Consider the following 27,214-nt stretch of genomic DNA (forward strand, 5'->3'; position numbering starts at 1 on the left):
AGTGGAGATGCGTACAGGTGAAGCTAGCCATTGAGCTATTAGTAATACAAGATTGGAGATGAGGAGAGAGGTCAGCCATTAGATATATAGTAAATACATAGATGTAAGAATGCCATGGAACCTGAAGAGATCACCTGAGGGCAGAGTATAGAGAAAAGAGAAGAGGTAGTATAGAGAGTAGATAGGGCACTGGACTTGGAATCAAGATGATCAAGTTTCAGATTCTGCCTCAGACACTTAGCTAGTTGTATGACCTTGGGTACATCACTTAATCCCTCTATGCTTCATTTTCCTAATCAGCCTACGGGTAGAGTCAGTGAATTTTAATGTCCCTTCCAGTTCTACATCTATTATTCTGTGAACAGAAGAAAAGCTATTTTGAGAGATGATTGGAGAAGAATGATCTGGAAATAGCAGTGAAAGGAATAAGGAGTATACTAATCCCCCTCTTCTGTTGAAAGGAGTAGACTTTGAGTTAATCTATTTTTTAAAAGTGTTATTTTCTTCAGTCAAGTTGTTGACTCTTCTTTTCATGATTTTCTTGCATCATTCTCATTTCTCTTCCCAATTTTTCCGCCACTTCTCTTACTTGACTTTCAAAATCCTTCCTGAGCTCCTCCATGGCCTGTAACCAGTTCGTGTTTTTCTTGGAAGCTTTTGATACAGGAGTTCTGACTTCATTGTCTTCCTCCCGTTCCATGCTTTGATCCTTTTTGTCCCCAAAAAAGGAATCTAAGGTTTGACTGCTGTGCTTGCTTTGCTTCCTTTGCTTGCTCATGTTGCCACTCAATTACTTGACCTTTGAGCTCTTTACCACAGTAAAATTCTGCTTCCAGAGGGGAGAACTTTGTCCCAAATCGCTGGGGTTTTTGCAGCTGCTGGAGCTATTAGGAGGGCACCGTCTCTAAAATCCCCAAAAGCTCTGGCTCACTGGTCACACACCTCAGGACTACCACCCAAGACCGCGGTCCAGATCCCAGCAGGTTAAAACAAGAGCAATTACCCTCTGAATGTTTGCTTGGCCCCCCCTACAATCCAAAGGCCAGGAGCTCTGAAGCAGCCATGTGGAGGCAGCTGCAGGGCCACCACACCTCCGGCCACTTCTTGCTCTAGAGGCAGAGGCTGGACCATACCTCTGGCCCCCTCATTTCCAACAGTTCTATATTGATCTCTCACTTTTTCTTTGTCATTTATGGGTTGATAATTCTGGCAGCAACCACTGCTGCTGGGGATCCACTTTCCTGAAGTCTGCTGTAGCCACTGGTCCAAGCCACCCTGGGGCTAAAACTGCAGGCTCACACAGGCCTGGGTTTAGCTCCCAGCACTGTGATGAACCCTTCCTGTCCACCTGCCAGGCTGCCTTCAGCGGGAGATTTGTTTCTCTCTGTCACTTTGTGGGTTCTGCAGCTCCAAAATTTTAGAGTCATATTTTATAGGCATTTTAGGTGGTTATGGGGGAGCTCAGGGTGTTTTCCTGCTTCTATGCCCCCATCTTGGCTCCACCCCCTAGACTTTGTTTGGAGGTTAAAAAGGGATGTGGTGTCATCAGATATTGGCTTTCAATTAAAGTGATAAAGGAAGCAAAGAATCTGTGTTGTAAAGTTGAAGGATGTTGAGGACTTGTGGATAATGGAAAGATTTTCCAAAGGGCATGTGGAATGTGCTAGCTAGCTGGTGGGACCAATTGGATAGGTGTGTGTCTGAAGAAGAGTGATCCTGATGAAAATAGGGATGAGGGTTTGGGAAGAGGTTGTATGGAAATATTCTTTATAACCTAAGACTATAAGACTGGGTGACAGAAATGGAGAATGAGTAAAATGGGAGATAAATTGCTCTGGTATGCGTGGATTGAAGAACTAAAGCGATTAGAAGACTTCTGGGGTCAGTTTGCCCAGAATTCAAGATAAGAACATGTCTATATCCCTAGTAGGCTTCATTAGTATATTTAGACCATATTACCAATATATGGGCTTCCTAGGCAAGAAAGTATGTTGAATTGAATTTCTTTGAAATACAAAGTTGAGAAATTTGTAGGCATTGGCAGTCACATTCAGTCTTGCTCAGATTAATCATTTTAATTGCTCTTACTTTTTACCTCACGTTCTAAAAAGTAGTAATGAGTCAAAAATTAAAATCATTTTTCTGCTATAGACATTTCAGTAACTACTTTTTGACAGAGTTGCAGAGTATTGTTCCCTTTTGTAACTTGGGGTGTATGCAAGAAAAAAGAGGTTTGTTTGAGAGCCTGTTGCTCAGAGTGATAAATTACAGGGTCATAGACTCACAGCCCTGGCCTTGTGGCCCTCAGAGATTATCCAGTCCAACCTCTGAATTTTACAGTTGAGGAAATGGAGATTTAGGGAGGTTAAGTGACATTTGTAGGGTCACACAAGTAATTAAGTTTTGATGTGGGATTTGAATCCAGGTTTCTTCTTTCAGAGCTAGTGCCCTGGTCCATGTGCATCATTCTTTTCACTTCAGCAAAATAACAGCCTATGTTAAAAAAAAAATGAATAAACCCAAAACAAAAAAAAAGTACCTTCTTTTATATTTTAAAATATGGGGGGAAAATCACCAAGTCATTTTATAACTGAGAGTATTTGATAGATTATTCTTTCTCTCGTGATTTATTTCTGCTTTTGTTTTGAAACTAATTTGCAGCACTGATAATTTGGATCATTCGGATAATACAGCTTCTGGAAGTGGACCTCCTTCCAGGAGTCGATCTGCAGTAACAAGGAGACACAAATTTGACTTAGCTGCTCGGACGTTGCTTGCAAGAGCAGGTAATTCTTTATTTCAGATTATTTCTGTTTTCATACAATTATAGATTTAAAATTGAAATGGACCTTAGAGATTATTCAGTCCAGGCACTTTATTTTATTTATGAAACTGAAGCCCTGAATAATTCAATGACTTTGTTATCACATAGATAGTAATTAGCTAGCAGAACCGTGATCCCCACCCAGTTCATGTGACTCTAGCCCTAGTAGTCTTTCTACTTCAGCTTGTAGTCCCTTTATTATGTCTTTTACTTTTGAGTGTTCTTTGTGTTCAAAATGCTATGCCAAGATTGTACACTTAAAGCTAGAGGCAGCCTCAGAGATCATTGAGTCTAACACCCTCTTTTTATAGATGATGAAACCAAGACCCAGAGCACTTAAATAATTTGCTCAAGGTACTACTCTGGCAGATTTAAATCATTCCAATACTCTCTCCCTTTGTCTCCCAATGATGTTTACAACTTAAGTAGGAGACAATACACACATTTTAAGTAAGGCATTAACAAATGCTGACTTAATACCAGCAGTAAGAAAGAATAAGCAAAGTGATAAGAATTCAGAGAGCTGATATTGGCCTTAGTGCAGTTCTTTCTAGTTCTTATCTTTAAAAATGTAAAGTTTTGGGGCAGCCAGGTGGCGCAGTGAGTAAGAGCACCGGCCCCAGAGTTGGGAGACGTGGGATCTGTTCTAGGCTCAGATACTTAACACCCACACAAAAATAACTGGCTGTGTAACCTTGAGCAAGTTACTTAACCCCTGTTGCTTTAAAAAAAAAAAGTAAAGTTTTGTATAAAACATAGTATTATCTGTATGTTAAATATTTCTTTGACATGGAAAGAATACTCATCATTTTTGAGTAGATACCTTACATTTGTGGTCAGCAATTTGGTAAACCAGCTAGACCCCCATTTCACACATTGTTCTATGTTAGTAATTAAAGTTTGAAATGTTCAGAATTTTTTTGTATACAAGTAAAATGTTTTTCTTTTTTTGTTCTGAGCGGGGTTATACCGTTCTGTACAGGCTCATAGGAATCAAAGTCGAAGAGAGGGAATTTCTTTGCAGCAAGACCCTGGGGCATTATATGACTTCAACTTGGATGAAGAACTAGAAATTGATCTAGATGATGAAGCAATGGAAGCAATGTTTGGACAAGACCTGACCAGTGATAATGATATTCTGGGAATGTGGATCCCAGAGGTATTGGATTGGCCTACCTGGGTGTGTGTGACTGCAGCTGGGGCTGCTTTGACTTATTTTTGTTGTGCTTACTATTCTTAACAGCTTATTGTCTGATGTCTGAAATTAAAGTGTTAGTCTTAGTGATAGCTATCTTTTAAAAAAAAATGTAATTCATCGCTTGCTTTCATGACTGCAAACTAATGAGAAAAACCTAAACAAAATGTCTTCTCTTTATGTATATTATTAGGTTGTAGCCCTATAATGAAGCATAAGGATTTGAATTATTCTGATGTAGGCAAATTATAGTGCAGGAATCATCTTAGGAAAATTAGATTCTCAGTATAACAGTTTTTGTGTTAATATGGCTATTGGAATTCACAATTATCTTATGTTCAGTCAATATAACCTTTCGTCTATTCTAAGAAATAACCTGTAATTAGAACTAAATAAATTATTTCCATGTCAGGGTATATAGTGGATCTAGATGTGAGCAGAACAGAACATTACGCTTCTCAGTAGCATGAAAAATTCACAGATTTTCTAATTTCTGGTTGGAGTAAAGAAACAGTATTAACTAAATTAAGTAAATAGAATAAAACTTAAAGGTTTTGCAAAAGACTGTAATAAATCCAAATATAGAAATATTAGGCATTTTAAGCTGGAAGTGAGTTCCTTTTAATGTTGAGCCAACATTTTTAATGTCTGCTTGAGGTTTTGAGGTAGAAACAGTTTTTAATTTTTATTATTGATTATTTCTTTAAAGGATAATTGGTTTTCTAGTTAATTCTTTCCAGGATTGGGGAACCTGCGTCCTTGAGGCCACATGTGGCCCTATAGGACCTCAAATGGGGCCCTTTAACTAAATCCAAACTTTTGAGAGCAATAAAGGATTTGTTCTGTGAAGTTTGGATTCAGAGGGCCACACTTGAGGACCTAGAAGGCCACATGTGGTCTTGAGGCTGCAGGTTCCCCACCTCTGCTTTAGACCAGCTCAGGAGGATCAGAAACAACATTATTGTGTTCTAAGAGATAAGTCAATCATTCAGAAAAAATTGTTAACAGAGCACAGTTAAATTTAAAGCAAAATTGTCAGCTCACATACTGAGTACTTATTTAAATGGCTTTATTATATCCTCATTGTGTGAATACTTGCTTCCACTGGTAGTAGTTTTAACCCATGCATGCTTTGTCATCATTTGCAGTTCTATCCCTGGCCTTCCATAATCTCCCCAAAATTTCTACCTAATGCACTTGACAATGCTCCTTAAGGCTTTTAATTTCCTAGACAATACTTTAACTCTTGGATTGTGCTTCTCTTGTCCTTTGCTTTCACTTTATGACCAGCTCACTTTCAAAGGGCTTAACTTTTGTTCATTATTTATGTAACTTCTTGCATACAAGACAGTGTTGTTAATGTGCCACCACCTACTCAAGCACTCTGTGGGTCTTTCCATTGCATTTTTGATTGTTCTGAAGTCATGGCATTTTATGATTCACAACTGTATAGCAGCACTGGGAGGATAGGAATAAGAACTGGGCCTATATTTTATTAGTATAGAAAATTCCCTTTACCAAAGCATGCTAGCAACTTCTCAGCAATTTTTAGTCATAAGAAAGTATTGATATTAAAAAGCTGAGTTTTTGTGTCAAGAAATCACTTGGGGATTAATGAAAACACTATATGGTTGTCCAGATATTATCTAGTGTATATTCCTCTTATTCAATTCTAGGCCCAGTTCATTGTTTACCTGCAGTGCCTGTGTAGGATAGAGTTATTGGCAGACTAAATCAGAATCATAGAACCTGAGTTGGACAGGCCCCCCCAAGACCACCACTGTAGTCCAGCCTGTACCTGAATAAGAATCACCTAAAATATATTGGAATATGTAGTTATTCATCCTTTGCATAAAGCTCTCTAGTGATAGGGAAAATCCACTGCCTCCTGAAGTGGCGTATTTCACTTTTGGACATTCTAGTTGTTAGGGGATTTTCCTTTATATAAAGTCTAAACTTACCTCCTTTGCAACTTTTTTTTTCCTCTTTGTACCTATTTCTGCCATCTTGGGCTAAGTAGAAAATGTCTAGCCCATTCCCACATGACAGCTTTTCAAATGCTTCAAGACAGCTTTTACATCTCCACTAAATTGATACTTTTCCAGGCTAAAACATTGATAGTTCTTTCACAACTGAACACTGCCTCATAGATTTAAGACAGTATGAGCCAAAAATTTGATCGAGTTGGCTGAGGTTGTACAAAGGGTATGCAGCAAAACCAGAATCTAACTTAGGTGCTCCAACCCAGGATCCAGTGCCCTTCCTACTGAACCATGCTGATCTCAAGGTTTCTTCTAAGGATTACAGTAGGACTGTTAACTCTCTAATCCTGGACATAACTTTTCTTAATGTAACCTTGTATTAATTCTTTGGCTGCCATATTGTACTTTGATTTACTAAAGTTGTAGTCTTTTAAAAACTCCAGATCTTGTTTTAGACAAATTTCTGCCTATCTGTGCTTCTCCCATCTTGTACTTGTAAAGTTGATTTTTTTAAATCAAAATGTAAGACTTTTAAGTTGATTCTAGTTAAATTTCATCTTATTAGATTCAGCCCCATGCTCTAGTCTCTCAGGATCTTTTCAGTGCCTAAATCTGTTGTTTTCTTTTGTTATATATCCTTCCTAGCTTGGTGTCATCTGCAAATTTTAAAGTATTCCATTTTTGTATCTATGAAAGTCAATTCAGTGGCCTGCCTGTCTAAATAGATTTCAAAAGCCTAGATTTAGAGCTATAAGATTCTTCAGAGAAGATTTTGTTCAGCCTCGTTATTTTAGAACTTAGGAAAATGAGAACCAGACAAGTAAATGTCTCTTGCCCAAGGCCACACAATTCAGAGAATCAGGATTTGAACCTAGGTTCTTTAGTTCCAGATCTGTTTCTCTTTCTACTATATTATTTAATGTGGGCAGTAGGTATTTTTCTTCTTACTTTGTTGATTACTAGTAGTCATGAATTTTCAAGCCCTATGTACTTGGTAGTTTACATTAAAGTTATGTTCCTTTAAATATTTTATACTACAACTAAAGCATCAAATATCACAATACAAAATGGAAATAATTTAGTATGAAAATTATTTTACACAGCATGTTTGTGAGTCTGAAGACCGAGAAGAAGTGGTAGTGTGTGAGCTGTGTGAATCCAGCGTTGTCAGCTTCAATCAGCATATGAAAAGAAACCATCCTGGTTGTGGCAGGAGTGCTAACCGACAGGGCTACCGGAGTAATGGTTCTTATGTAGATGGATGGTTTGGGGGTGAATGTGGAAGTGGAAATCCATATTACCTCTTGTGTGGCAGCTGCAGAGAGAAATACTTGGCTCTGAAGACTAAATCTAAGACATCAACTTCTGAAAGGTATGAATTTTTTTCAAATAAATATAGCTGGAAAATATATATAATATATAAATAAATATAAAAACATATAGGGGTGGCTAGGTGGTGCAGTGAATAAAATGCCGGCCCCAGAGTCAGGAGGACCCAAGTTCGGTTCTGGCCTCAGACACTTAACACCCACACAAAAAAACTAGCCGTGTAACCTTGGGCAAGTTACTTAACCCCGGTTGCCCTCCAGAAGGCAAAAAAAACCCCAACATAATATATGTAAAATATAAATATAGCTGGAAAAAAGGGGAAGGATATTCTTTTGGTCCTTGAAGAGGAAGCATTGTGATTTTCTTATTTTTTTCCTGACAGCTTATTAGCACAGTGTATTGCACATAGTAGGCACTTTATAAATGGTGTTTGAGTAAATTGAGTGATTACTTACTGGGGTTTGGTGTGGGGAAGAGGGAGAGTTTATCTGTTCCTAGGTGAATGTGGAAGTAGAATTCCAAGATTACAGACTGTTGGGAATATGCATCTCATTATACTACCTTCTGTTGGGAATCTCTGAGAGGCAGTCCCCCACCCCAAAGGCGGGGGATGGGGAGTTAGGAGTGAATTCCATGGAATCTAATGAGGTCAGACTTTAAGATCTATTATTCAATTGTTGTACACTTGTTGGGAAGCCCTAACTTGAAGGGTGCTTAGATCATTTGCTGACATCAATAATTTGTACTTAGTACTAATTTTTTAGCTAAACCATTTAAGATCATTTTAAGATGACACAGTTGATGAAAATAAAAAGGTTTATAGCTTTTATTTAAATGAGTTTATTTAAATAAATTTGGTTTTGGTGGAGTAAATTGTCATAAGCAGTATTTTTAATTTATTTAAGTCAGTTTACTGGGGAATTATGAGATTACCACTCTTAAATTTTTTTTCTTAATATTGTTTGATTTTCATTAATATACCTTTTTGTTCTTACATTTTACAGTACATCATTTCTAAGTATATCCTTTCCTCACCTATCATGTGACTCATCTGTTGTAACAAAGATTTTCTTTTTAGATGGGGGAGAAGCAATTGAAAAAAACTAACCAGCACATTGACTAAGTCTTAAAGTCCATGTGTAATACTTGATACTTATAGTCCTCACAACTTTGCAGTGATTAGAAGGAAGTGCATTTTATGAACTCTTCTCTGGGGCAAAGGTCACTTATTATAATCACTTAGCATTCAGTTTAAAGTTTCTTGTTCTTTACTTTTATATTGTTGTTCTGTACATTGTTTTCCTGGTATTGCTTACATTAATAGGTACCTGTTTCTGTCAGTCTTCCCTTGCCTTTCTGAGTTCTTTATATTAGTAGTTTCTTAACATGCAGTGCTATTTATTCCCTTAAATTTATATACCACTGTTTGTAGGTCCATTCTCACTCAGTGGGCAGCTACTTGTTTCCAGTTGCTTGCTGCTACAAAAAAAAGTAATGCTATGAATATTTTGGGGTACATGGGACCTTTCTTTCTCTCTTTGACCTCCTTGGGTGTGTGTATGTCTAGGAAGGGGATCTCTGTATCAAAAGGTATGGGCAGTTTTAGTTCTTCTAGTATAATTCCTGATTGTTTTCCAGAAAGGTTGGACCAGTTCATAGCTCTAATCATAACTATTTTTTATTGTTATTTTTACCATTTGTTGGTTTGGAGGTGAAACCTCAGAGTTGTTTTGATTTGCATTTCTCATATTACTGATTTGGAGCAGTATTTCATATGGTTCTTTTTTTTTTTTTAACAAAATTTCATTGATATCTTTTACATCATCCACATTTCCCACTATATTCTTTTGAACCTCTCCCAGAGAGCTACCTGTTTAAAAAAAAAAAGTTTCACAGAACTAAAAACCACCCAAAAAAAACCCATGCATTTTTTATTGCTGTACATATGTGATCCCCAGTGTTTGCTATAGTTGTTTTCATATATCTCTTTGGATTGAAGATTGATAATTTCACAGTATTTGGTTTAAATTGTTTTCTTATTCATTCTATCTCTATTATTTTAGTTGTCAAGTGTATTGCTTTCCTGGTTTTACTTTACTTCACTTTGTATCAACTTATGTAATTTTTTCCATGGTTCTCTATATTTTTCATGTTTCTTCTTTCTTACTGCATATTCCATCATTTTCATATACCACAATTTGTTTAGCTATTCCCTATAGGCATCTACTGTTTCCAGTTCTTTACTACCACAAAAAATGCTGCAATAAATATTTTGATGTATATCTTTCTTTTTTTCACTGGGGTATCTTGTTGGGGTATTCCTGTCAAGGAAATCGCTGCTTCAAAAGATATAGATATGCCCTTTCTTTCCATAATTCCAGGCTTTTTTGAATGGTTATACCAGTTTACAGCTTCAATAATGCATTTGTTTGCTCATCTTTCCTCTGTCTCTACACAACATTGACTGTACTAATCTTTTTGTTATCCTTGCCATTTTTCTGAGTGTGAGATGAAACAACAAAGTTGCTTATGTATATCACTTTTGTGAGTAATTTTATCATGCTTTTTAAAAAATAATTATTATTAGTTTACATCTTTCAAAAATTATTTCTTCACATCTTTTTGACCACTTATTCATTGGAGCATATCATCAACTATATGTAACTTTCATTGGTAAATAAAATAGTGTAATCGGACTCTCAGTTATTAAAATCAAATGAAAATTTCTGTGATAATTTTTAATTTAAATGTAGTTAATGGTTACATAGAAGCCTATATAAATTTTTTTGTGAATTTGGTTTTGGATTCACATATGTGCTTACTTACTCTAAAAGTTTTTATTGTTTTTATTATATAAGGAACAGAACATGAAGTTCAATTTCCTATTTTGCATAGTTTTAAATTACTCATTAAAACGTTTTACTGATTTAACTTGCATTTCTGATAATTAGCTATGTTTTACAAAAATAAAATGTTTTAATATTTTTGGTACAGGTACAAGGGACAGGCTCCAGATTTAATTGGCAAGCAGGACAGCGTGTATGAAGGTAGTTGCTTTGAGAGCTTCTCTGTTTCCTTAGTAATCCATAGTTTGTAGTATAAACACTAAATAACTTTAACTTAACTATTGAGATTTCCATATTTTTAAAATTTGCATTTATATATAAAATTTGAATTTACTTAACAAATGAAAATGTGGTAAATTGGGGGGAAAAGCCCTTCATTGAAAGATAAGAATCTCATTTCTGGTATTGCCATTGTTACTGATCTTGTGTCCATGTGAAAACTGCTTATCCAGTACTCGAAGTGAGTTATCTCTTTGCTAAACTTGAATGTATATATAAAATATTTTAAGTGTGTGTGTGTATACAGTTGTGAATTAGTATGTATACAATGTGTGTATATTATAGCTGTTGTAATCATTGTGAAACATGTGGAGCTTCTCAGAAGTATTCAGTGCAAAAGCGAAATAAAATACAATGATGAATAATTTTTGGAAGCTAGGTGGCACAATGGATAGAGTGATGGGCCTGGATTCAGGAAAACTTCTCTTCCTGAGATCAAATCTATACTCAGACATTTACTAACTGTGTGACCCTGGGCAAGTCATGAGCTGGAGAAGGAAATGGTAAACCTTTCCAGTATCTTTGCCAAGAAAACCACAAATGGGTCATGAAGAATTGAACATAACTGAACAGTTATTTTGGGAAGCAACATAATCACTATTTCTGTAAATCCTACATAGGAGGATTTTTTAGCTTCTTAGTAGAGTAAAAATCACAAAATTTGTGTATTAAGTCATACACATTTTACTTTTAAGAGAACCTCCAAATCTTTACTCAGAGCTTATTTTTGTTTACTTAGTCTTAATTTTGATCATGCATCAGCTATGTGGTTTCATAGCCCATACAAAATTACAAGGCATGAATGATTGATTGCTCCCCCCCATTTCTGACATCAGGGAAACTAATGTTTGTAGTTAAATAGGGAAGAGGAAAAAAAAGTCACAAATTCAAATTGAAGACTGTGTATATTTAACATAATGACTCCTTCTTTTAAAATGCCAATAGCACCTGAAGGCATTGTAGCATAATACAGTGACTTGTCATAGGATTTAGATATGGAAGGGACTCAGGGATTGTCTCCTCTAATCTCTTCCTGTTATAGAAAAGACCCTTGGACCCCTGGGGGAGGGATAGTGACAGGCAGTCAGCAATAAAGTAATCTCACATTTGTTAGTAAGGCCTTACTTGTCCATACCCAGTAGTCCCATTTGTTCATTATGCTCTCCTGGGGTCATGAAGAGTGGATTAAATGTATTCACTGGTTATTGTTTATAAAGTCAAGAAAGCTTTGTGAATCAAGTTCGAGGCATTTAGCATTCCTTGCTAAAATTTTTAAGAAGGATTTGATCAGTGAGAAAAAGTTATTTTCAAAATTTGCTTTTGTGGAACAATATATTCCTCAACAGTTCCTAAGTCCATGCTGTGGCATGAGCTACTTATGCCCTATGCCAATAATTCTTAAATCATTTATAACATTAGTGAAATTTGTAATGTTGTGAAATTTACTGTCATTGTGTTTATGTAATTAATCCCATTGCTTTCTCCTTTGGCTTCAGAACAATATATTCATAGGATTCTATAACGATGGGAACACCATTTTTGTTTGTTTAGATAGCAATTCTTTTAGTGAATGTAGTTTTGAAAATCTGGATCTGTCAACTATCACATCACATCATCTAACTGTATGCAAGCATTATGTTTTGTGTACGTCTTCCCATCATTTATTATTTTCTTAAATTATAGAAGACTGGGACATGCTAGATGTTGATGAGGATGACAAACTTACTGGTGAAGAAGAATTTGAATTGCTTGCTGGACCATTAGGTTTAAATGATCGCCGTATTGTACCAGAGCCAGTTCAGTTCCCGGATAGTGATCCACTTGGCGCATCTGTGGCAATGGTTACTGCCACCAACAGTATGGAAGAGACTCTGATGCAAATAGGTAAACTTAAATATGTAGACTCGGAGTGCTGGTGCTGATTGTCCTTTCTTGGACAAACAGATACTCACAGGATTACAGTATAGTAACAGTCTGTTTGTTTGTTTTGTTCCTAAGAAGTCAGAGGTCTGGTAGTGTGCTATCTTAGTCGGCAACATTTTAGCATACAAGAACTTGATTGTTTTTTTTTCTGGGGTAATGGAAGGTAGAAATGGACCAGTTGTAATATTGCCTTTCTCATTTCTACTTGGGTGCAGGACATAGGAGACATAGACAAAGAAAGGTTAATGGAAATAGATAAACATGCAAAAAACTAGAGTAAATAACATCTTAAAGAAAAACTGTGTACTGGAGATTACTAGACCCTTCCAGTAGTATGTTTCACATGGTACTAAATACTACATGATTTCAGGAGTTAAGAATAAAAATGGATTTTGACCTGCATTGCTATTTCTTGTGCCTAAAATGCATTGCTTCCTCATCTTTGACTCGTTTCAAGACTCGACTCAAATGCAGCCTCCTAAAGAAGGCTTTTCTTGCGCCCTTAGTTGCTAGTTCTCTGCTCCCTCAGAAATAATTTTGTATTAACTTTTTAAAAAAATTATCTTTCTGTGTACATGTTTCTCTTTAATAGAATATGTGCTCTGTAAGAGTGAGGACTGTTTCATTCTTAGTTCTTCATAGCACCTAGCAAAATGTCTGGCACATAATAGGTACTTAATAAAGGCTTGTCTAATGAATAAATAAGTATTGCTGTTTTCCCCTTGTATAAAAATCTGTCCTGAATCAGTGGATCAAAATGTGCAGGGAAAAACCAAGATATATTTTTCTTGCTTGCTTATTCAGAAATAACCAGTTTTGTGTTCTACAGGTTGCCATGGCTCTGTAGAAAAAAGTTCTTCTGGTAGAATTACATTAGGAGAGCAAGCTGCTGCTCTGACAAATCCACATGATCGCGTAATGGCTTTAAGAAGAGTAACTGCAGCAGCTCAGGTTCTTCTAGCACGAACAATGGTCATGAGGGCACTTTCCCTTCTTTCTGTCAGGTGAGTGTCAGTTTTTGTGTCCAGTTATGCTATTTAACTTTATATGTGAATCTTCATTGGAATAGTGACTTGGTTTAGTTTGAGTTCATGGGTAAATGAAAAGTTTTTAAATTATACAATGTAGCTGTTTTACTAGGGGGATACATTTAAATTCATAGTTTACCTATAAATTCATCAAGGTACATATATCCATATTATAGGCTAGATTATAATTTGTACTGGGGTAAACACACACACATTGTTTTTAATTTAGTTAAATCAGTTTATTGGGGAAAAAGCTATCAAATGTTATTTGGCTAAATAAGCTAATGTTTGGTTGAAGCAACTCAAAGATTTAAGTCAGCATGGTTCATGTAGCGACCTTTTATTGATATACTATATTGACGAAATAGTGAGAGAGAAAGGAGAGTTACAAATAATGAAAATATTTATAAGAAATATAGTAATTAAACTGAAGATCAATTGAAGACCACAAAATAACATAATGACAAAATTAGTTTTTTGTGCTAGTGACAACGTGCTAATGCAGTTTACCTTTTATTTTTATTGGTATCTATAATGCATATAAGGTGGCTTTTCATATTATTTCTTATAAATCTAACTTCTTGTTTTTCATCTATTTTTCTTTTTTTAACAGTGGTTCCAGTTGTAGTCTTGCGGCTGGCCTTGAATCCTTGGGTTTAACAGATATCCGGACTCTGGTTCGATTAATGTGCTTAGCTGCAGCGGGGAGAGCCGGCCTCTCTACAAGTCCTTCCTCTATGGTTTCTTCCTCAGAACGTTCTCGAGGAGTTCATAGCAAGAGCAACAAGCCAATATCCTGTCTAGCCTATTTAAGCACAGCTGTGGGCTGTCTGGCATCCAATACTCCTAGTGCTGCAAAACTGCTGGTACAGTTGTGTACACAGGTAGATGGATCTCATCCATTTGCTTCTTACCTCCTCCTCCTCCCAGTCCTCCCCCAGCCCAGCATTACTCTTGAAAATCATTGAATAGGAAATTATATTTTATCCTAATCTGTAAAAAAAAATTTTGAAAAATGTTGTCTTGATTGTCTCCTTAGAACTTGATTTCTGCTGCAACAGGTGTTAATTTAACTACAGTTGATGATCCAATTCAGCTCAAGTTTCTGCCCAGCTTTCTCCGAGGAATTGCTGAAGAAAATAAACTTGTGACTTCTCCCAACTTTGTAGTAACTCAGGCCCTTGTGGCATTATTGGCAGACAAAGGAGCTAAACTGAGGCCTAACTATGATAAAGCAGAAATTGAAAAGAAAGGTAGGCTAAAGTTCAATTATCCTAATTGATGATAAAATCTGTATTTTTTTTAACATGTTTTATCCACCTATTTCACTGTAAAATCTGAATTTTTGCATATTTTGTATTATACAAATTGGGGAATTGGGGAGAGGGACATGGGCATAAAACAAATGCCCAAGTATAAATATGTATGTTTGTACAAGGAAAATTAGAAGATAAAGCCATACTTTTATATTCATTGCTGAAGGTAATTTGAGAGCTACAATTTTTTCTTTTGCATACTTGTATTTAGAAAAGTAAAGTATTATCCTAATGTAAAACTTGGAAATAGCTAAGACTTCTTTATATCCTACTTTTTTATCTTCTTGGTCCTCCTAATCCATTTTCAGGTCTAGGTGTTAGTAATACTTTTTGAACAAGAAAAATGTGCTCTTACAACCTGACTTCCCAGTTCTTCAGTGGGTCGATGGGATAATTTTGGAGCTTCAAAAGCTAAGCCAAGCTTAATCTTAATAGATACTGCTTCCAACCCTGCTCTAGGATTTCTGATGACCTCTATCTATACTTTGCTCAGGGTAAAGACTTAAGTATATTTTATATGAAGTGTGAAAATTTAATGACTCCATTTTCCTTTTCTATTTGCTTTGAAATTAACATTACACCTTGGATGCATATTTTAATAAAATTATATATCTTGTAAGAATTTTTTTCTGGGAAGATGTGGGTTATGCCACTTTTGCTTGTTCAGTAATACCAACTCTCATCTGGGCATCATTTCACTGTTTTGTTTAAGCAGGTTTAATTGCCCAATTGTATGCCCATCCTTCCTATGATCCTTCTGCTGTAGGCCCTCTGGAGCTGGCTAATGCACTGGCAGCTTGCTGCCTCTCTTCAAGGTTGTCCTCACAGCATAGGCAGTGGGCTGCTCAGCAACTTGTGCGGACACTTGCTGCACATGATCGAGATAACCAAACTAGTCCTCAGACATTGGCCGATATTGGAGGAGATCTGAGGAAATGCTTCTTTATAAAGTTGGAGGCTCATCAGAATAGGGTATGTATTATCATGGCTCATAAAGTTAGAGCTGGAAATATTATACCTTAGAAATATTCTAGTCCAACTTTCTCATTTTGCAGATTAGGAAACTGAATCCTAGTGTGGTTAAGTGACTTGTCCATGATCTCATGGGAGGTCCTCTAACTGTAGATTTCATATTATTTCTACTGTAGCTTGCTAACTTTTGTGATTTATCAGTAATAGATTTTGAGTGTCCTGAATGATTCCAAAAATGTTTCTAACATATAAAACTAATTCCTGATATGTAAAACTCAGTATTTAAATACTGTCCAGTCTTTCCATTTTGAAAATCTGAATTACTTAGATTTCTTAGATAATTGCCAACTCTTGACTTTAAATAGGTCTGTGTGGACGTGGTGATGCTCAAATAGAAAAAATGAGATTTAAGTAGGACAAAGCTCCCAAGGAAAATATTCACAAAACAAATAGCCTAACTCTTTCCCCCTAACTTTTAGTCTCTTGAATAGTGACAAAGCATTGTAGAAAGTGGATACTGACTGTTCCTCCCCCCTTAAAATTAAAAAGGGGTAAAAAAATCCCTTCTTATTCTTTTTGCTTTATAGATTTTAAAGTATGTTTTGTTTTTTTTTAACATTTTAACATGTTTAGTGAAGCTTATTAATTTTCAAGTGAAACTTTAACTAAACATCCCTCACCACAACAGAGAATCCATCATTATTTGAAAATTACAATATGTTAACTCATATTCCAAATAACCAAAAACGTGATTTATAGCATATTTAGGAAGGAATGAGCCTATGCAAATTACATTGCAGAAGTGATAAATTTTCTTTTTCAATGCTATGGGAATTTTCCCCCTTTGTTTCAAATCACTTTGGACTCATCTTTTTTCAACTTCTTTAGGTAATGACATGTGTTTGGTGTAATAAAAAAGGACTTCTAGCTACCAGTGGCAATGACGGTACTATAAGGGTTTGGAATGTTACCAAGAAACAATATTCACTACAACAAACTTGTGTGTTCAACAGATTGTGAGTTTTAACATAAACATTCAACTTTATAATAATTATATACATACTAAAAAGTCAATTATCCCAAATGTTTATTACTTTGTCTTTTTAAAATTAAAGAGAAAACAAGATTTTACACTAAAAATGTTGATTTTTCACATGTATTCAGGAAAAATATGCTGTCTTGATAAGAAATGTCTTTAATTTTCTATTAAAATAATACAGAATATATACATTTTTTTAAAAGTGATGAATTTGAATTTATTTGTGGTTAAGCTAAGACTTGTCATGCTGGCAAAACATTAAGCTGTTCAATGCATCACACTTTAAGTATATTTTTGGTTCATAATTCTTTATAGATTATTTAGGAATTACAGCTATTTTAATTCTATTTTTGCTTTAGTTTCTGTATATACACATTTACATACATACATAAATGCATACTACATGCATACATAAGGGGCGGGGGAACCAGACCTGTGATTTCATTGGTATAGGGAACTCCCAGTGAAAAAACTTCCTCTATCAGTTAAGACACTAGGGAATTTTGTATGAGTTTGATCCCTCTGGCTTAGGGCATGAAAAGATGAGGAATTTGTTCTGGGTCACATGGTCATTAAACATCAAAGGTGGAATTTGAGCCTAGGTTTTTCCAACTCCAGAGACAGACCTTTATCCACTGTACTACATGGTTTCTCACATATTTAGTGATTCATAAAGCAGAATTGGATGTCCTGTATGTATAACAGTTGACAGAGGTAGACAGTCATGGGATTATCACTTCCCTGGGGGATTTAGTAAATGGGAAATAATGAGTTCTGGATTTCATGTACAAAAGCTTTGAAAAAATCAGTATACTATTTGGTTAGTAAATTGTTTTCCTTATATAAATGAATATTGAATATCATGGTAAGAAAGGGGAAAGGTGGTCTAGATTTGGGATTTCATCATTGTAAGTTCTTCCTGTGTATTTCCTGTGTATTTGGTGATTTCATCAGTGTAAGTTCTTCACAAATGAAGATCAGGAATTTAATTTAACATCTTTAAGGGTTACATGACATGGAAAGATTAAAGGTTTTACCCAGAGTCACCCATCTAGTATGTGTCAGAGGCAGCAGGACTTGAACTCCAGGCTAGAATGCTGTCCACTAAGCCATGGGTTCTTAATCTTGTTATGTCATGGACTGTTTTGGTGTAAGTGAAATCTCATAAGAGCCACTTATCAGAATGTTTTTTAACTGTATAAAATAAAACTACAAAGGAACCCAATTCTATTGAAAGACAGTTATCAAAATATTAAAAAAAAGAAATCCTTAGATTACATATTGAGAATCCTTACCATTAAGCAATGCATTTTCCCTCTGAATAATAGTATCACTATACTTTTAGATTTATAAATTTCTCAAATGTTAGATATAAGAGAGTATAAAGCTCAGATAAACTCGCTGTCCATGTAACTTATGCCTCCATGATGAAATAGACATAAATATATGAAGCCCATCCTTTTGTTTGAGGGGCTTAATATGATTTTTAATAGGAATGGGCTTAAAGCATAGATAACTCCACAGATTTGTACATATATTGCCTTTTATATTCTAGGGAAAGCGAATCAGAGGAAAGCCTGGGATCACCTAGTGATCCAAGCTTCTCACCTGTCTCTTGGAGTATCAGTGGCAAATATCTAGCCGGTGCTTTAGAAAAGATGGTGAATATTTGGCAAGTTAATGGTAAGATATGTATATAATTTTTATTTGTCACAGATGCTTCTTCAATACGAACTTAATTGTTTAAACCCTAATAGACTATGAATATAGAGCAATTATACAATTGTCATAATTAAAGCCAATTTGTGTATAGTATCAGGGGTTGGGAGCCTGCGACTTCAACCTTCTAGGTCCTTGAGTGTGACATTTAGACTGAGTCCAAGCTTTAAAGAGCAAATCCTTTTAGTAGTAAAACTTGGACTTAGTCAAAAGGCCACACCCAAGGACCTAGAAGGCCATATGTGGCCTGAAGGCCACAGATACCCTGTCCTTGATGTATACCTTTCATTTCTCTTTGGTTTTTAGTCTAAACATTGATACTTTTAAAAACAAACAAAAAGACTTAGACCTTAAGGTAAAAGCTCCTAAATAGCCAGGGTACCTTCAGGTTCCTACAAATAAAATAAGCTATTTCACAGAATTGCCAGTCTAATTGTTCCAAATAATCCAGTAGTTCCTATCAAGCTAAGAATTCTGTTTGTTTTCTGGTTGGAGGTTGGGGTTAGGAGAGAGTAAAGAGAATTTGTTTGCGGTTGCCACACACATAATAGGTGCTTCAGAAATATTTGTTAAATTGAACACTACCCCAGTATAGATGATAAGGTCAGTTCTTCATATTTATGGCAGGTGACCCCTCATCTGTAAAGCCTTCCTTGATTCCTCTCCTTTCAGTTGGTAGTGTGGTCTCACTTCTCAAATTACTTTACTTTGTGCTTATCTGTGTATGGGTTTTATCCCACCATTCTCCTCCCCCTCAGTAGAATATAAAAGCAGGGGTTATTTTATTTTTTGTCTTTGTATTACCAGAACATAGCTCCATGTGTTGGACATCATTAGCACTTAACAGTCTATTGGTTTGCATTGAAATTGTCTTTTTTAGTATAGAATTTTGTGTTATATTTATTATGCCCACCAAAGTCCTCTTTTGATGTCTCATTGTTGGCATAGTGAACTTCAGATCCAGAAGGTTATTCCAACATGATACATAGCTGTAGTGGTTTCTACCAATCTCAGAAGTCTTTGAGTAGAGATTCAGTAATAGACTGTTGTCCCAAAACCAGCTTAAGTGTGCAACAGTTCATTCTCCTTCAGAAGGTTATCACTAGGTGATAAATTATTTTGTCACAACAGCTGATGAAATTATTTATGCTTCCTAAGACATAGGAGGAATTGTGATCTCTATTAGTGGAGGAATTACTTATACCAACTAAATCACAGATTTATTCAATATCGAAGAATATTAACTAATAATTAGGAATGAAAGTGCTTCATATAGATATACATGCAGATGTATATGCATTTGTATACGTGTTTACAGATTAACTACAGTTTCTCTTTTCTTTCAGTAAGTATCATTTTCATCATGTTATTATTCTATATGGAATCATAGAATTTCAGAGTTGGAAGGGAACCCAGTAACCATCTAGTCCAATTCATAACTAAATAAGAATCATGTTTTTACAGTATTTAAGGAAGTCCACTGAGTCTTGGGGACTCACTATCTCTATTCTGCTTTTAGATTACCATAATCCTTAGTAAAATTTCCTTTATATATCAAACCTAAATTGATCTCTTAGTAACTTCCAACCATTGCTTCCAGTTTGCCCTTTAGGGCTGAAAAGAAACAAGATAATCTTTTTCTTACTTGATAACCTGCTTTTCATGTACTTGAGGATAGCTTTTAGGCCCTCTCCTCTTAAGTCTTCTCACTCTTAAGTTGAATATACCTAATTCCTTCAAGCAGTCTTGATATGACATGAATTTAAGGCCTATTCCCATCTTGGTTAACTCTTTTCAGGATGTTTTCCAACTTATTAATGTCTTTCCTAAAATGTAACACTGAGAACTGAACACTTAATGTGTTCTGACCTAGTACATAGTACAAGACTGTCACCTTCCTGGATGAAATAATCTCTTTAATGCAACTTAAGATCAAATTAGTTTTCTTTGTGTGCCATATTATACCATTGATCCATATTGAGCTTGTAGTCCCCTAAAATCCCACTTCTTTTTTAAACTGTTCTGTCTAGCTACGTCCTCTTACTCCCCCATCTTGTACCTGAGATTTCTCTTTGAACCCAAACAGAAGACTTCACCTTTGTTCCTTCTACATTTTAGCTTTTTTAATTTCCCCAGTAATATAGCTCATACTTTATTAAAAATAATACATTATTTTGAAGTATTGTACAGAATATATTGGGGCAGATAGGTGGCACATTGGATAGAGTGCTGACTTGACTTAAATTTAAATCCAGCCCTGAACACTTAACTGGTTGTGTGACCCTGGGCAAGTCACTTAACCCTGTTTGGCTCAGTTCCTCATCTGTAAAATGAGCTGGAAAAGGAAATGGCGGACTTTTAGTATCTTTGCCCTAAAAAAGCCCAAATAGGGGCAGCTACGTGGCACAGTGAATAGAGCAGTGGCATTGGAGTCAGGAGGACCTGAGTTCAAATCCGACCTCAGACACTTAACACAAAACTAGCCAGGTGACCTTGGGCAAATCACTTAACCCCAAGTACCCTGCCTTCCCCCTCCAAAAAGCAAAAAAAAAGCCCAAATGGGGTCACAAAGAGACAGCCATGACTGAAAAATGACCAAACAACAGAACATATTATTTAACAAAATATATTGAATATAATTTAGGCTTTTTTTTTTCTCTTTTGGAGAGGGGAGATAGGGTAATTGGGGTTAAGTGACTTGCCCAAGGTCACACAGCTAGTTTTGTGTTAAGTGTCTGAGTCTGGATTTGAACTCAGGTCCTCCTGACTTCAAGGCTGGTGCTCTATTTGCTGCGCCACTTAGCCGGCTGCCCCATTTAAACTTTTCTTGATTACATTGTGAATATCTATTGTACGATTCTGTAATATTGTTAATATATTTAACTAACTGAGGAAGATTTGTCATTCTAATTGAAAGTCAAAAACTGTATAGCTTTTGTCTTCTCTTATTGTGTCTTTTCACTTTGCTGTCTGCTTATCAGTTCTCACTGATTATCTGTTCAGGATACCTGCCTCTAAGGAAGTCCCTCTGGCTCAGCTTTTCCTATCTGCCCACTTGGTGCTTTGAATCTGCTGTGCCCTGGAAAGCCCTTATAGTTCATATAGTACTATAGTAATGGTACATTTTGATGAACTGCTACCTCCATTATTAAATATTATTTTGCTATAATTTCTAATTAGCAAAATAGAATTATCAATTTTAATGATGAAGATGAACTTCTATTCATGTAATAATAATAGTAGTAGTAATTGTAATAATAATAGTAACTAGCATTTATATAGCACTTTAAGGTTTGCGGAGCACTCTCTATATTTGATCTCCTTTGGCCCTCACAATAACGCTATGATGTAGGCTAAGTCCAGAATTCTATTTGCTGTGCCACCAATTTCCCTGTAAAATGTTATTTAATATAAAAGGGATCATGGCAAAATTAATTCTTTAAGATCTGATTGCTTTCACTCTTTAGTGGGCTGTGAAATGATTTGACATTTTAAAACTATATAAGAACTAAGAAGTGCTAGTTAATATTTCTTTCTCTTAGGAGGAAAAGCATTAGTTGACACTCAGCCACATTGGGTTTCTGCTCTGGCTTGGCCAGAAGAGTGTCCAGCTGCAACATGGTCATCAGATTCTCCAGAATTATTGTTAGTGGGACGTATGGATGGATCTCTTGGGCTCATTGAAGTTGTAGATGTGTCAACCATGCATCGAAAGGAGTTGGAACATTGTTATCGAAAGGATGGTAAGAGATGATTTCTGTCTAACCATGGGACTTTGATAGTTTAATCATAAATTTAACATTGTTATATCTGTCTTCAAAATGGCTTTTTCTCTAGGTCAAGTTGGTGTTTCATTTGAATTGGATGTATTTGAAAAGGGATTTTTACCCAAAAAAAGGAGAATAGTAATCTAACATAAATTATTGATATTTTGTGTAAATGACCTGGGAGTTGAAACAGGCTCCAAGACTCATCTCTGAAGTTTGAGCCTTCAGAAAAGTAGCCAGAGGTATAGAGTCAAGGGTATTATTACCTGCTTTCCTTTTAGAATTCGGTATTTGCAAACAAATAATAGGTCACATTTGTATGGTGCTTTATGCTTTACTGAGCATTTTTTCCCCAGTAGCCTTTTGAGGTGAGTAGTATCAGTATTTTTTGTCCCTATTTTGAGGATTAGGAAGCTGAGGCTTAGTAAGACAATGCATTGTCCATAGTCACATAATATAGTCAGAGCCATGGAGCCAAGCATCATGATTCCCATTCCAGTGCTTCAAAAAGACTGGAAAGCTAGATTTTTTCCCTATTTAATTTGTGAAAATCCCATTACCACCAATTGGCCACTTAGAAAGGGGTATTAGAGGTTTATTTAAAACTGTCTACTGTCAAATAGCTTTTATTTTAAGATCAACTGATAGACATTTGTTGACCAAACACATCCAGTAGGGTATTTTGGATAAATAGAGAAAAGATAACATGTAATGTAATATAAAAGTATCTGCATGTTTTGTTTTATTACGTAGTTCATTTCTTGCCAATCTTTTCAAATATGAGGATCTCTTTAATGTAAAAAATGTTTTGCTTTCCCTACATAATATATTCATTTGGTCGAATGAGAAAATATATGCTGAATCAAAGCTATTTATTCAGTGGCGATTTTGGAAAGTTAGGATTTAATCAATAACAGCATTAATTTTATACATAGTAATGCATACATATTTGAGATATTTAGTTTACAGAAGTAGGTTTGCTTATTATATTAAATCAAACAGTATTTTTCCCAGTTAAATAAAAATTACAATGATAGAGTTTGGGGAACATGTTGATTTGTGAACCCCTTGCACTAAATTCTTGGTCCTCAAGCTAGACACCATTGACTTAGGATATTTGGTTTGCCCCTTTGGGGTATATGTAAAAGGGATAAAAGAGCAGCATAGAGTGGGGGTAAAATCAGAGAAGGTACTTGTTAGGATTGTCACTGTTTTCTAGTAAATATCCAAAATAGAATGAAAACCCCAAATGAAGTTATTCTTATAATTCATGAATAGTACTTAAAAAGTACCAGGTTAGATGTGGGGGAAGCACAGTTCTTATCTTTGATCAACATGTAGTCTAAATGCATTCAAGAAAATTTGGAGAGAATACCTATATTATTCACTTCGTTGATTTAAATCATTGTCTATATTATCAGTTGCTATTAAATTGTGACCAATTGATCTAGTTTATTTGTTTTGTTCTCTAGTATCTGTTACCTGCATTGCCTGGTTCAGTGAAGATAAACCATTTGCAGTGGGATATTTTGATGGTAAATTGTTGCTAGGCATGAAGGAACCACCTGAAAAAGGAGGAATTATTCTGGTTGATGCACACAAGGTATGACCATTTTTTTTTTCAGATCATAAGTTCTTATTTTCACTGATTAAAATGATGTTATCTTAAAATTTTTGTGTGTGCATTTTGTTTGGCTAGACAGATGTTTTAAAATAGTATACTGCTTTTCAAGATCTTCAGCCCTTCTATTTTGAATGTAGAAGCCTGTGAAATATAAATCAGTTTACTTGTATGCTTCCTTATTGTTTAAAATACCCTATGAAAAGAGATGTTTTCTTAAATTTCCTTTTTTTCCTCTTCTGTTTTTAAGGACACTCTTGTTGCTATGAAGTGGGATCCCACAGGTCATATTCTTATGACATGTGCCAAAGAAGAAAATGTGAAGCTCTGGGGGCCTGTGGCAGGTTGTTGGAGATGTTTACACTCACTTTCACATTCTTCCATCGTGAATGGCATTGCCTGGTGTAGCCTTCCAGGGAAAGGACCCAAGTTGCAATTATTGATTGCTACGTATGTTACCATTCTCTTATCTTATAGCCAGTATTCAGTTTTGAAGTTTTTGAATTTAGTCAGTGAAATGTCAGCCTATAGTGTGGAAACAGTAAGGTGTGTAGGTCCAGTGTAGAGAAGTGAAGAAATGCTGACTAAAATTATGGGACACATATTACATAGGTAGCATGACATAGTAGTGGATCTAGAATCATCCTTGGAACTAGAACTGGATTCAAGTAATATCTGTAGTGCATTTGCCTGGGAGACCCTGAATGAGCCCCTTAACTTCTCAGTATTCCAGGTAACTCTCCAATATAAGTTGTAGAATAGCTACCATTCTGCATTAATAGAGGAAGTTTCCTTACTGGGAGTTCCTTATACCAATGAAATCACAGGACCAGAGACCCCCAATACTTTACCCCCCCAAATACAAACATCAACACATACACACATATGTTATATAGGAATAATATATAACATATACTATGTAAAAATATTGTATAATGTTTTTGTTGGTGTTATAAATAATATGTGTATTGAAATACACACTTATACATTGATATATTCTGTTTTTGTGTGATCTATCTTTTCTTTTAGTGGTTGTCAGAATGGTTTAGTGTGTGTGTGGCGTGTTTCCCAAGATGCATTGAATATATTACAGTCTAGCTTAACTAGTTCTGAAGAATGGTGGGAACAAGAGTCAAACAGCAAGGTAAATATTCAGTGTGTTGTAGAACTTGTTGAAAAGGGTTTTGGCTATTTGAATATATTAAACATATGCCAAAAATGAAAGATAATTTAGAGGATTTTAAATGGTCATTAGAACTTTTGACCTTAGTGAACTATAATTGAATTTATTTGCTTTAAATTTGATTTATTTCATTATAAAGTCATTCTACATTTTGTGTGTGTGTGTGTTAGTTAATGGAGTAACATACCACACTGTACCCAATGATTTTTGAGTAAATATTTGTTGGTGATGATTGGTTCTGCTTGTACTGAGAAAGTTGGCCTTTTGTAGGATGGAATTAGAGACTTTATGGTATTATTTGAAGAGTGCCAGGAAAGTTGTGTTCCCCCTCCCCCAACTGATGTCTCTGAAGTTCTACTGTTAGGGACTTAGTTCTTTATATTGACTTCATCCTTTGATACAGGCTACAGATCCTTCTGGAATGCATAATAAATTGAATCTATAATATTTACATGTGAATGAATTCAGCCCAGACTTTCCTACCACAACACAGAGAAGGAAAAGCCTGATGGGAAAGACCAACCACTCAAAAGGAGTGAAAACTACCCCCCAAAAATGGGAAGTAACTAAAGACAAATATGACCTGCTTCACAGTTTTACCAGTATCTAGTCTTACTAATTTAACATATCAAATTGTATTAAAATTGAATCGTAGGATCATAAAATTATTGGCTCTCTGAAAAAACCACAAGCCTTCATTTAGTCCAATATATTCATTTCTTCAAGAAAGTTGAAGCCAAAGAGGTATACTACCCAGTGTCAAATAGTGGCAGAGTCTGGGCTGCTTCCTGCATCTCCTGACTTAGTCCAGTACTCTCTAAATGTAGGCCTGTGTTTTAAAAACACTGAAATAGAACAATTCTGAAAACTACTTTAAGCAATTTATGTTTTAAAAGACTTAAGTCTAATTTCAGTTATGGGGAAGTTATACTAGAATAGTTTATGCAGTTATACTAAAAAAGAAGTCCTGTTTGTCTTGTTTTCAGTTCTTTATTAGCACGCAAATAGGAAAATAATTATTATCACTGAGCTTAGGATTTTTAAATACTGTTTTTATTTCAAGATCTATAACTGTGAAAATGAATTACAGGATAACTACAGAAAATCTGCAGGTGCCAAGTGTGTTTATCAGTTGAAAGGGCACATCACTCCTGTTCGTACAGTTGCCTTCAGTTCTGATGGTTTAGCATTGGTATCTGGTGGACTTGGTGGACTTATGAACATTTGGTCTTTAAGGGTAAGGGCATAAACTTTATTTAAAAATAGAATTTTCCGAAGTTTTAAAATCAAATGTTTAAAATATATATATATATATACACACACACACACACACATGCATACTATTATTAATATTATTTTATATGTAACTGGGAAATAAGACATACAGGCACTGGGGCAGAGAGATCCACTGTGCCCTACTGGAAAGTCAGAGAGGATATGGGAGAAGATATGGGAGAGAGTAGATTGGAGGAGGGAATATTTTGGGGTGGTGGGTAGGGGAAAAACAGGGAGAAATTTTGTAACTCAAAATCTTGCAGAAATGAAAGATGTAAACTAGAAGTTAATAAAGCATTTGATCAAAAAAAATTGAATTTTCCTATTTGCCTAAATAATCATATTTAAATTAGCCCAGGCAATACTAAAAGTATTTTACTTGATAATGTATCTTAATTTGAAGATATAATTCTTTTTAGAATCTTCTGCCCTTGATTATTGCAGTAGATCAGAAATACTTTGAAGACTAAATTGGGTGATAGGAGTTAGTGAAAGGCACACAGTGGACAAAGATGTATATATGTTTGAAGGGTTAGTTGGTTAGAATGTAGTTTTGGAACCAGAAATAGGCATTTATCAATAAGAATTAAAATATAAATTTATTTAATTTCAGGATGGTTCAATATTGCAAACTGTTGTGATAGGATCTGGAGCAATTCAGACTACAGTGTGGATTCCTGATGTTGGGGTGGCTGCTTGCTCTAATAGATCAAAGGTAACCTTACTGTTATAGAGATAAAGGAATCTCATGGCTCATCTTCGGTTTACATCTGAAGCAAACTTAGAGAAAACATAAGATTTGCTTAAAGTCATGCAGCTAGATAGCAGCAGAGACAAGACCAGAAATGAAGTATTTTGACTCTCATTTCTTCCTGGTTTATCACATTGCATCCATTTTGTTGTCAAGTTATTCTAC

At 35.4% G+C, this 27,214-nt stretch overlaps 1 protein-coding gene across 6 annotated transcripts in view; it reads left to right on the forward strand.

Moving 5' to 3' along the window:
• HERC1 (HECT and RLD domain containing E3 ubiquitin protein ligase family member 1) overlaps nucleotides 1-27,214 on the forward strand; it is a 221,356-nt gene that overhangs the window by 147,548 nt on the left and 46,594 nt on the right. For 4 of the 6 annotated variants that reach the window (XM_069098343.1, XM_069098346.1, XM_069098344.1 and 1 more), the window contains exons 43-59: nucleotides 2,662-2,786; nucleotides 3,784-4,004; nucleotides 7,105-7,373; nucleotides 10,325-10,377; nucleotides 12,139-12,339; nucleotides 13,208-13,382; nucleotides 14,020-14,290; nucleotides 14,446-14,659; nucleotides 15,438-15,694; nucleotides 16,583-16,710; nucleotides 18,289-18,416; nucleotides 21,995-22,195; nucleotides 23,692-23,822; nucleotides 24,091-24,290; nucleotides 24,870-24,984; nucleotides 26,114-26,260; nucleotides 26,912-27,013. In XM_069098343.1, coding sequence (XP_068954444.1) covers nucleotides 2,662-2,786; nucleotides 3,784-4,004; nucleotides 7,105-7,373; nucleotides 10,325-10,377; nucleotides 12,139-12,339; nucleotides 13,208-13,382; nucleotides 14,020-14,290; nucleotides 14,446-14,659; nucleotides 15,438-15,694; nucleotides 16,583-16,710; nucleotides 18,289-18,416; nucleotides 21,995-22,195; nucleotides 23,692-23,822; nucleotides 24,091-24,290; nucleotides 24,870-24,984; nucleotides 26,114-26,260; nucleotides 26,912-27,013 — 2,938 coding nt within the window. The remainder of the gene's footprint in view (nucleotides 1-2,661; nucleotides 2,787-3,783; nucleotides 4,005-7,104; nucleotides 7,374-10,324; nucleotides 10,378-12,138; nucleotides 12,340-13,207; nucleotides 13,383-14,019; nucleotides 14,291-14,445; nucleotides 14,660-15,437; nucleotides 15,695-16,582; nucleotides 16,711-18,288; nucleotides 18,417-21,994; nucleotides 22,196-23,691; nucleotides 23,823-24,090; nucleotides 24,291-24,869; nucleotides 24,985-26,113; nucleotides 26,261-26,911; nucleotides 27,014-27,214) is intronic. The other 2 variants (XM_069098348.1, XM_069098345.1) reach the window with 2 other exon arrangements.

This window comes from Petaurus breviceps, unplaced genomic scaffold (genome assembly GCF_028583685.1).
Source record: "Petaurus breviceps papuanus isolate PSGF00001 unplaced genomic scaffold, PetGlider_PUasm1.0 37, whole genome shotgun sequence".
NCBI classification, from domain to species: Eukaryota; Metazoa; Chordata; class Mammalia; order Diprotodontia; family Petauridae; genus Petaurus; species Petaurus breviceps.